At 31.0% G+C, this 12,467-nt stretch overlaps 1 protein-coding gene across 2 annotated transcripts in view; it reads right to left on the bottom strand.

The window, feature by feature from the left end:
• Pgm1 (phosphoglucose mutase 1) overlaps nt 1-12,467 on the bottom strand; it is an 80,272-nt gene that overhangs the window by 28,255 nt on the left and 39,550 nt on the right. For both annotated transcript variants that reach the window (XM_067045643.1, XM_067045642.1), the window contains exons 2-3: nt 10,154-10,501; nt 2,123-2,276 (exon numbers count right to left, since the gene is read on the bottom strand). In XM_067045643.1, the coding sequence (XP_066901744.1) occupies nt 2,123-2,276; nt 10,154-10,501 (502 nt within the window). The remainder of the gene's footprint in view (nt 1-2,122; nt 2,277-10,153; nt 10,502-12,467) is intronic.

Raw genomic sequence — 12,467 nt, 5'->3', positions numbered from 1 at the left:
AGGTTTATTTATAAATATCACGGTTCAACAAGATCTCCACCACGAAGGTATTAGGAGAAATTTTTATTTATTAAATACTAAAATTATTAGCATTAAGAAATACATTTTTTATTTATTTATTTTTTATTATTTTTTTAAATAATTTATTTATTGTTATTTAGAACTGTATACACATATATACAACAGGTAAATTAGGAATACATTAATGTTAATATTCTGATTCGAATTGAGGTATCAGAAAAGTTTAGCTTCCTTCATTTAATCATATTCATCAGAAGAGAGTCAGTCCTGTTATGTCATTTATCCTTGAAAATACAATGGAAAACAACTCCTGTAACGGAACCTTGGTAGAAAAGAGTTGAATATTTTTAACATGAATTTCATTAAGACTGAATAAGGCTTCAAGTTTTATTTATTGTTTCGTGATAGATGACTTAACAAACCCTCATTCATATGTGTTTATAGCTGCTGATAAAAAACTTTTTGAGAATGATTCTCCTCTTAAGGCATTTTTCATTGATTTGTTTTCACTACTGATATGGTTGAGGGACCGGAAATGCAGGAAGAGAAGAGAGTTGTAACTCCTTTTAGTGAAGCACGATTTGTCGATACACATTAGTTGCTACTGCATATCATTCAATGTATATCATTGAATCATAAAAATGACCGAGATAATAAATTTACTCATTTTGTTCCCGACCTCTAAGAAGTGTGGTTTTGGCCATCTTTACCAGGGCAATAAGCATGAAGAAAATAGACGGTCTATGTACAACCGAATTCCAATAAACCTAACCACTTTTATCTAGGACATATTAGGACATTAACTATCTTTTTGCAATCTCACTACTAATATTACAAGAGCCCGGTAGAAAAAAAAGTCAGTTAGTTCACCCAGATTTATGATTACTTTAATAAAAACTGTGCCCAATTACTAGTCAAAACTGATGAGTCTGCCAAGTATAGTTTACCCCCCCCCCCACCTATACTTGGCAGACTTACAAAACTATACAAAATGGCGGATGTTTAAAAAAAAATGTTTTCATTTAGATTTCCCTCAAAAACTAGAAAACCTAATAGAAAATCATTTAAAGTAGAGTAAATTTTCAAAACATAACCCTTAGTAGAGCTGTTTTTGTTAATTAGTTCCCGAGATACAGTTTAGTAAAAAGCAACACTCAAATTACAACTGATTTAATATGCAATAAAGAATTTTATGACATTTATCTTAATAGGAGTAGTAGTTTTTATGATATTTGCCAAAATAAATTAACAAGATGATGATTTATAGTTGTTCGGACAAAACTTTCGGTTTTTGAAAAACTATATCTCAGAAACAATTAGACGTACAAATATCTGCCAACACTCCAATTAAAGCTAGTTGAATGTACTATGATGTAGTTGATAATCAATAATTTGACCTATAGTTAAAGTAACAGTGACCTACAACTTGGGAAATCCAACCACAACACGAAGACTGAAGTCCAGACTGCTTCAGGATATCCTGCTATAAATTCTATATTTATCAGTTCTGTTATTATTAGAATCTCCTACAGCGGCCTGGGCTTCAGTCTTCGAGATGAGGTTAAATTTCCCAAGTTGTAAGTCACTGCTCCTTTAACTGTCGGTACTGGGAGTGGAATTTCATAAACCGGTTTTTGATGTAGTTTTCTATAGATTACATAAGTAGTTCTCGAAAATTTTAAATCGATATGAAATAGTAGTACCGATACTTGCGCCGATTATTACTAACGGTACAATTTTTTTTTCTATCAATCACTCAATTTTTTCGTCGTAGAAATCCCCATTTAATTTTTCACACAGCTACTGACAGAATCCAATGAAAACTCGTTATCATTATTAATAAAACTAGAGTATCAAAATCATGAAAATTTAGTCCAACTATTAGCAACATTAATAAATTTGAAAAATAATAAGAGTGAATAAACTCTAATAAATTTCCCAACTCCAGCCCTTCATAAAACTTGTAAGAAAATAAACGACCTTCAAAAATATTCAATTTGTGAAAAGAAAATTTTTTTTGTTAAATTATCAACATACTACCAATTACGAAGCAAATAAGTAAATTTCTTTTATACTCATTGTGCTTATGAAGAACACTTACCTCCATTGGACATGTTGAATTTGATACCGAAGTCTGATGCTGGATTGTGGCTTGCAGTGAGCAATATACCACCGATGGACGATGTATTCCTGATCATATTAGAAGCTGCTGGGGTAGAGAGTATGGCATCTTTCCCAACCACCACCTTCCTCACCTGGAGCATCATAAGGATCAGTTAGATTGAGTAAGGGATTATAGTATTGATGTAGAGTATACATTCAAGTGAGATTTAATCATGGGTGTAAATACAACAGAATTGGTAGATGAGGATGTAGATTAGAAAAATAATTATATTAAATGAAGTGGAGGAAAAACAGGTGTCCAAAAAACTAAAATGAGAGAAAAATGAAATTTGTCATAATCTTCTATTCTCACTTATAGGTATTTTTCGACCCTATTTTTATCGGGTATCGAATTTTTATGTCTTCCTTCCCTTCACCTACTATAAGACATCAATAACTCAATTTTCAAAAATATGCGACATCACCTTTTTCTCCTCCGCATTTTTTAAATAGTCCTTGGAGTCTCAAATATTAAGTGATTTAGCATGATAGATCATTATTTTTCCAAAAATTATACACGCCGAATCTAAAAAATTGGCAGTTTATTTTCAAATAATCATTTCGTTCATATCTATAAGATAGATCTTTTATAGCTTATGAGGTAATATAAAAATTACTAACTCACGAACTTAACCTTGATTTGGGTAAAATAATGAGATATGTACGTTTGGGTTAACATTGTTAGGAAAAATATAATTAAAAAATATAAAGTCAACAAATTTACTTTAATTTTTAGAACTTGAATGGCGAATTTTTAAGTACCTTTATTATTTTTTTTATTTGAAAAAATTAAAAAAATGCTCTTTACATGCGGTAATAAAAAAAGAATAAATAAAAAAATATGAATTTAATAATTAACTAAAAGATAAAATAAATGTTTTCATGATTGTTATAACATAAATTAGATTTTACTGGTGTATGAGAAATATTGTCATCGTGAATAACAAAAAAATAGCAATTTTGAAAAATAAATGACTAATTTCAACTTTTTTTTTGATTAAGTAAAAATTGTGAGATGCGCGTACCGCACTAAATTTTGTTCACCAAAATTCTAATGTATTTGACTACAATAATAAAAAAAAAATTTTATTTTTTTTACTTATTTATTGTAATTTACAACTGTACAAAATAATACAATAAGTAAATATGTTGTATGTTTCATATACACTTGAAACTCTTGGTAAGGAACCACCCATCAGTGGTACTTCAAACATTAATTTAAATTAGAAGGTTCCGTGGCCATCTTCTTTTCAGACGCTTCGGAGGATTATCAGGGATTGTTAAGGTTGAAAGACTAAGAATTAATGGGTTAGGATGGTTAAGGAGTTTGGAATGAAAAGACGCATATCTGTTTTGGAATTTTGGATTGTAAGAATTGGATGCGGGAGGAATTTGATGGTTTGGTGGAGCCCCAGAGCTCAATTCCGTATGTCCAAATTGGTCTGATTATCGTAGTGTATACTATTTTTTCGTAGTGAATGGGAAGTTTAGAGCGTTTGTCAAGTAAATGTTGTAGCAATCGGAATCTACGAGCAGTTTCTTGTCGTTTCAGTCTTGTGTGTGGATTCCAAGTAAGTCTCTTGTAAAGATGGAATCCTAAGTATCGAATCTGTTCAACAGGTGTTAGTGGAGTATTTAGAAAGGATACTGTAGGACAGGAGGGTAGAGGTTTACGACGGAGACTAAAGGTGATCTGATGGAATTAGTCAGGATTTATTTTGATTCTCCAGTTTTGACACCATTCTTCAATAGATGTTATGTGTGTCTGTAGTGTTTGTGATGCATTAGTTGGGTCGTTGTTTACAGACAGCATAAATGTGTCTTCAGCGTATGTCGTTAGGACTGGTTAGGGAGGGTTGGGATGTCAGCTGTATAAACTGTATAAAGAATAGGACCTAAGATACTACCTTGAGGAACACCGGCAGACTGATAAAAGAGAGATGAGTAGGCTAGGTTATGATTTACTTTAAAGGTTCTATCAGTGAGGTAGGAGCGGATTATAAGGAAATATCTAGGGGGTAGGAATTGACGAAGTTTATAGAGCAGACCTGGATGCCAAACTCGATCAAAAGCTTGTTCAACATCGAGGAAGACTCCCGTGCAGTACATACAGCGCTCAGAAATCGAAAATTTAATTTCTATTTTGTAAAGAGTTTGGAAATGTAGTGGAATGTGACCAAAGGAAGTTATCAGCGACAAATTGGTATAATACCTCCTAAGCAAGCACCTGATACTTATGCCCAATGTATAAATTATCAATTGTCAGCTTTCTGCAGTAGTGGGGCATCAAAACATCGTATAAGATTGTTCAGGTACCACCCCTTCCATTATATTAGTAAAGACATTATTCCGCCGATAAATATTTTAAATGCCAATGTTTACACTATAACGGTTCTCACAAGGATATTTGTATATCTGTCATCACTCATTTGCACACTAAAGAAAATATATTTATATACAATTACTTATCTGTTAAGTCTTCTATTAATAAGTCTAACAAGCAAATTTACTTTATTATTAATTAAAATTGATTGTTAAAGAATATATGAAGTGATTCTCATTCAATGAAACAATTTTAAAGTACCTACGTGATGAAATAAACCTTTAATTAATGAAATAATAATCAAATTAAATATTTGAAAGAAAAACAAATTATTGAGTTATATTTTTCTTAAAATAATCTTGGAATAGTTCAATTGATAAATTTACATGGCCGTGAACCGGGTCTTATCTGTTGGTATCTAAAAATATTAACCTTGATTAAAATACGCCATGAAAATAATAAAATCGTTGACGATTCAAACTCAAGACAAACATTTTTTTTTTTTAATTGCGAAACATTAAAGTTTCTGTTAAGTAAAAAAAAAAATATTGATCGCAAAGTCAAGGGTGAACGTAACCGTTGATTTGACAAGGCCCTAATTTCCAGAAGCGATTTGGTCAGAAAATCTTCAGCCGCTCTTTCATTTTTCTTCTCCACCTCCCCTCCCTCCTAGTCCCTCCAATCATGAAATTTTACAAATCAAGCTTATTTATCATCAGTTTCAAACCTACGTGCACAACTAAAGAGTCCGTTATTTTAAAGACATTGGCTCCTTGTCTACATCTTATTTAATAAGGGTTCGTTGGAGTTTGATATAACTATTATAATTATCGTTAATAAAAAATCAGTCATAGTAAACTGTATACTGTTGGACGAATATTAAAGACAGAAATAAAACACGAGATTTATTGTAAGGTTCATTCATTATTTGATACTTTTTTCATAAAACCATTCCACCCACGAATTGTACAGTCTCTATTTACCGGACACCCACATTGCCGTGAAAGGTTTAATGATAAGAGGTGATAGTGGTACTGATTCGGTTAATGTCATCAATACGAATATTTTTTTAGCCCATGATATAAGGTATGTAGGGAAGAACATGAAATATTTTTAACATATCTAATTAGTTCTTACTAAATAAAGTGAACGTTTCCTAACTTAAATTTAGAGGTTCAGTGCTTGCACATATGAAGGGCATAAACTTATTAACTTAAAAAATGCTTATGCTCCGTTGTTCTAAGATTTTTAATTCTAAAATAAGATTAAATATATCGTAAATACAATTACAATAAATTTAATAGTAGGAAGATAGTCCGAGCGGCGGTCAATAAAGGTGTCGAAATAGTAAAAGAAAACTATTTATTGTTAACCAACGTTTCGCCCCTATTTATTTGGCTAACAATAAATAGTTTGTTTTTTTACTATTTTGATAGCTTTATTGACCGCCACCCGGACTGACTATCTTCCTACATTCTACTTCATACAGTCAACTATCATCTTTCAAAATAAATTTAAGATATATAATTGATGATAAATAGTTTGAATAGCTTTTCAGGTCGAATAAACCACTCTGCGGTGGTAATATTTATGTGAATTATGAGAGACCACCAAAAATTTAATTCATTTTATATTTTAACAAAACATATCCAATTTCCATTACTAAGTAGAAGAAAGTTCAAATTGCACTTTTCAATTAACTTGCTAGTACTTGGAACAAGTTATGCTAAATTTCAGAGGTTTATTTAATGATATTTACAACTACAGTTAAATAAAAACACAGCAAGTAAATTTAATGTAAGATCAAAATGATATGATACAGGCGTGTAGAGGAACTACACATTGGTAAGTATATAAAGGTAACTTCCCTTTTAGTAACTAAAAAAAAAAAATTAATATTCAAGCAGTAACACGCCCTTATTAATTTTATCTCATAGAAATTAACTATTTACCAATAAATAAACATCAACGACCGAGGACATAAAATAATATATTGATTCATATAAATTAAAATCGTTAAAGTAAATGTAATCCAAACTTATTTTCAAGTATACATTTTTTTTTTTAAATTTAGCTTAAAACCAGTCAAAAGAGCTTTAGGTATCAATAAGTGAAACAACAAAGGACTCTAAAGATTGAGCGGATGGATACGTTTATAGGGAAAATAAATTGAAGTATTTTTTACTAGAGTTCAGTTGTAGAATTTTGTGTATTAAATTGGAGCTCGAAAATCAGAGCATACACTTGTAAAACAACTTTCAAGACTATGAGATTCAAATTAATGTATTTTATTTTATAATATACAGATAGAGAATAAACTAGAAACCATAAAAAAAAAAAATAATTACCGTTCATCTACACATCAATGCAAAATAAAAACTCCATTGTAGTTAAAGTTTTAGGTCTTCTGGAAGCTTTATGAGCTCCTTACTAAAACGAACAAATAAGTAATGTTTCATCAAAACGGTTGAGTGGTTTAGACTAAGAGGGTTCGAGGGAAACAGAATACATTTAGATTTGTGGATGTGAATCTTCAAAATGAAGTGATTCATGCTCACCACGGTAAATGTTTAGTAATAATAAGCACGAAAAATATATATTTTTTAATGTTTAATGATTTGTTGATAGAAATCATCTAGCATTATCTGGCCTTACTATTCAAAAAAAATTAACTAAATTTGATTAAAAAAATCATTGGGTCATTTATAAATTTTAAAAAACAATGGAACGACAAAGCAATGAAAATTTTACGGAAAATTAAAATTAAAAATTCAAACTTATAGTTTTTTACATGCCATGTTTAAAGAAGACTGTTGCGTTAAAAATAAAATGAAATAAATAAATAATAATTAGATTAAACAGATATCCAAAGGATAATTATGTTGGACAACTTTTTTTTTTTACTTTTAAATGGGAATTAACTACTAAAACCAAATTCTGTAAGTAATTTTGTTTACGCAATGCCTTTACTTCAGATAGCGTTATCAATTTAGCAATGTGATACGTGTTTAGTAATCGTTACGAGCCATCTTCTTCAATATCTTGTCATTTATTTGATTATTTTCAACCTTGGGTAGTATAAATTAGAAGTATTTTTAGCCATTAAGAAGGGATAAATCGATTAGGGTGGACAATGCGACGGAAATCTATATATAATTTATAAAGTCTATTCACACTTGACAGACACATATTAACATGAAAATCTTACTGTAGTCTCATAAAACCGAGTTAAACCAACTAATACTTTAGTTATACTTTAGAAATATCATTATCATATAACATTGGTCAGGACTACTTTTTTCAAAGACTTTTCTTTTGATATTTTCATTTCTTTAGTAAGACTGAAGTATTTTCATATAATTAACTTAATAGCGGTGTTTGTTTTGACAATTTATTTTGACTTATGATTTAAATTATAGAAAAACAAAATACCATTTCAGGAATGGTGACTCATGTATTTCGATTACCAATCATTAAGGTTTTTCAGAATTGATTTGACTCAAAAAATTAAAAACTAGTAAAGTTATTCCTGAAACAACGCACATAAGAATAATTAAGAAATATCAAAAACGCAGCTTTCGATCGCTCTTGATATGAATGCAAAGAGGTTGCAATGGGCTGGGAATGTTGGCTAGAAGTCATCCAACAGGCCCAGTCCTTCCAACTATGAATGCCTCAGTCCTAGAAACTTGACCAAGAGGGAGGCCGATAGGAAAGGTATGCTGACCACAGCCCAATGAACTGGAAATGCATTAACCGACATAAAAAAAGGTGTAGGAAACTAAAGATCTCCAAGGACTATAAGCCAACCGAAAAAAAAAAATCTCAAAAAAGGGAAGAAACCTATCTTTATGGAATCAAGAGAGGAACGAGATATTTAATACATATGCTTCGAGCGAAACTACCCATGAACGAAGATATTATGAATAAAACGTCTCCTGGAAAGATTCGATGTCGATTATATGTAGATATAGATCAAAAGGCTTTGGCTGAAAGTACACCAATATTTATTATAGTTGGAGAGGAGGAAATTTCCCATTATTAGCCAGATTAATATTGGAACCATGGTTTTAGAAGTATATCAGGTGAAAGGTATGGGTAAATGCTTGATCCAACGTTTTTGAGCCACCAAGAAGATATATGAAAACAAAAATTTACTAAGAAGCCAAAAAAATTAAGTTCATCAACTTAACCAACCGTGTTGACAGTGGGACGTGGAAGTCAGCAAAGACGCTGAATAAGAAAGTACTGCACAAGATATATCTTCAAACAGTGGAATTGAAGGTACGACTTCAATGAAAGGAATATGTAGGAGCAGATCTCAGAACACTAGGTATAAGAAATGAAGAAGCATGGTAGAGGATGGGCATAAGATGATTGTTGGAGAGACAGAGGTTGTGAATAAGTTGTAGCACCAATGAATGAATAACATCAATAAATTAAATATCAATAAAGAAACCATAAAATAAAGTAAAGTTCTAATAACCTTTAGTCAAAAAACTGAATAACAATTTTAATATACTCTGTCAATATAATTTGTATTAAGAATTAATACAATATTAAATCTGATATAAGATAAGAAACTATATAATATTCAATTGAGGATATTTTGAGAAAACATTTTTACTATGTCGTAAAACCTATGTTGTTGTAAAATCATGAATTATAACAAATCTGGGTTTGTTACTATTTTATAATTATAAAAAACTAATTGATGATTAATAATAGTAGGTCTCTATACTATATTTACAGATCAGAAATAGTCTATGTATAGAAAAAATCCTATATTTATAGAAATCAAAAATATTTTTTTTTTTTTTTTTTTTTTTTTTAGCCTATTGGTGGTTAATTCCTCTTAGTATAGTGATACAGTAAATAAAGCATTTGGGAGCCGGCGATCTTACATCATAAGAGGAGGTCGTTGTCCGGGCGACGACCCTGACCTGGGGTGTACAGCTGATCCCGGCTTGGTAAGCAATGGAATTGTCATTAGACTAAATGCTTGTTTAGTATAAATTAATGGCAAAAAATAATTCATGAGTGAAAAATAAGACTGTATAACGATATTTTACTCCTTATCTAGAAAGGTACCAAGTGAGATATGACTCTACGTCAACTATAATATATCCATGTAGAGATTAAACCTATGAATTAAATGCAAACATCATCCATTTAATCATTACATCAGTGCACAAGCAGAGATTTGAAATCATTGAATATATATTAACTGACATCTATGATATAATCACTCATTTAAATGTTTATTTCCTATATGTATAATACAAAATGATTAAACATTTAAAGCTAAGACTAATATTATTTTTAATTCAGTAATAATTAAACGATAAAATATTGGATATATATTATTTAAAAAACCAAAAAATATGATAATGATAAATCTACTAGTCACGTGATAAGAGAGTTATTATCACTAGAACACATCCCAAGGTCATCAGAAGCCTTGAGGAAATGATTATGTTTCCGGCAGCCCTTAGCTGTTTATGCATAAAAAAGTTTTTTTGACAGAAGTAGTAGTTTACAAGTAGTAGTTACAAAGTTTATACTATGTTAATAGTATAAACTTTGTAAACATTTATGGTAAAGTTTCATGTATTTTTTTTTCTAATAAAACTGATACTAACTAACCTTTTTTGCAGCAGACATCTTGATGGCAATAGTTGCCGCCAGGACACAATGATTGCGCCCATCGCCTCCGATGACAAGGGACGACCCCTTCAGATCAGGACCGACGGCCCGAAGGATGGATTCGACGAAGTTCTCTGTGTAGTTCCTTCTTGTGTAGACTTCGAGGGGCTTCCTGAGGCCAGAAGTTCCAGGTTGCTGGTCTTCGAAAGCTGTAGTCTTGACGGTGACAACTCCCGACGCCGAAGATGCCATCCTCTCTACGATCTTGACCGGCACTAAGGGCATGCTTGGGACAGACTTGGGAGAGCGGCCTGCGCGCGCAGCCTGCCCCCCCTCCCGGACCCGCTTCTGTAACAGAGCTCGCCATCAGCTGTTTCTTATCAGATAATGGATTGTAAAGAATCATTCATTGACGTTTAAGTATTAATAACGCTTGTAACTTAGCTACTGTCGCCTCACAGTGGCCCAAATAATAAATTAAGTACCAAAATATTTAAATCAAGGACTTATTTTTTCACATAAAAATGAAATTATGATGCATAGTAAAACTTTCTAAACAGATATCTTGTTCCTTAAAGGAAGGAGTCTAAAAATAAGAGGTATTTATTTAATGAGGCGTTATTTAAGCTGTGATACCTCGTAAATATGAAAAAGCAAAATGATCGTTATACTTAAAAAAAAAATTTAGTGAGATATAAATAACAATCATGTTTGTGACGAAAGATATAAAAACTAAAAACAAATTAATTAAATTGACACTTAAACTATGAGTGTCAGAAGATATTTCCGAAGAGAAAAGGCTCACGAAGGAATTTGATACTTTTTCCAATATTTTTGATAAATAATAACGTAATAAAAGTGTCGAAAAATAAAATAAAATTATTTGATCCTGGGAAGTGTAAAGTCCCTATGTTTGTCTGATACTGACATTTAAATAAAATGTGTAAAGTATTTAAATTATTCAGGCGCCACGAAGGTTTTATTATTTTTATGCCAGTTCGTTTTAGATTTCCTTTTGATATTTTCAGTTCTTACTACAGAAAAGTATCCACATTTGGAGATGATATTGATGTTCCAATTGAGGTAAACTACCTCAAAGATGTAGGGGCATTTCAACCGTTCGCAAACAAAAATAGGAAAATTTCACACCGGATTTGATATCAGTGTCTCTTGCTCCAGCGAAATTGTTAGATGTTGACAATCTTTTAAAGAAACATTTTGGACCAGATTGGAAAAGCATAGATTCTTTTGATTATCATAAAAATGTCGTTGCCGGATGTGCACAGCGAGCTTGACGAGAATGAAAATTTGTTTATAAGAGTTCCTCAACAATAATTATTTTTCCACTTGTTTTGTGCAATGGGTCGTTTTTATTAATATTGCAATCAAATTCGTTTTACCAAATTTTCATTTTTCAATTAAAATTGTCTCGAACTGACCCCGTTTTATCTACTTTTATTTAGTGCGGAGAAATGAAAATAGTGCTTAATAGCCCAGTTTGGTTCAAAACCACCTCCATCAAAAATTTAAATTCACAGAAACCTAAAATTACGGAAGTAGTGAAACTACCGTTAAATAATCATGGACGTTAATTCTTTCGATGCAAAAAACAAACAAAAAACCGGCATGTCAATGTGAAGTTTTTTTGCTTTCCTGAATTTTTTGGATGAAGTTGGATTTGAAGCTACACGCCTCACACACTCCTGTAAAACATTGCCGTACAACGTTCAAAATCGATTAGGATTCGTGCTAAATTATTCGGAGTGGATGAGCCCCTCATAGCATATCCTGTTTTTTTTTTTGTCCATTGTTCAATATATATGCATCCAAAGCAGAATAATTTCACTAAAATAAAAGCTATACTTACTCTACTGGATTTAATTCATTTCTAAATATACGCTCTGCCTCAATCATAATCAGAATCCTTAAAAAGGAAAAAAAAAGAACTGCTTACATAGAAATCTGAATTAGGTATTTAAAATCTCGCGGAAATTATTCTCTTTCATTTTGAGGAATATGTGGGCAATCAGCCATTTAAAAAAAAAAAATTTGAATCTTCGAATAATAAATAATTTTTACTATTGATATATTTTTTTTTTCGCACCCCCCCCTCCTGACTATCTTCTCCATCCGTTTAAATATTTGCTATTTCAATGTAAGTATACTATTGGCTGTTTTATTGACCTGAGTAAAAACATATCAGATAATTTATTCTATGAAATATTTACTTCATTTAATAGTTTAATATTAATATTAAATATTTTAAAATACATTCTTGGTCTTAATGAAAATATAAGAATGATTGCATAAGGAT

The sequence above is a fragment of the Halyomorpha halys genome, unplaced genomic scaffold (assembly GCF_000696795.3).
Source record: "Halyomorpha halys isolate HHAL.00 unplaced genomic scaffold, Hhal_1.1 Scaffold1882.1, whole genome shotgun sequence".
Lineage (NCBI taxonomy): Eukaryota > Metazoa > Arthropoda > Insecta > Hemiptera > Pentatomidae > Halyomorpha > Halyomorpha halys.
The sequence above is the reverse complement of the archived record's forward strand: the minus strand, read 5'-3'. Positions and strand labels throughout refer to the sequence as shown.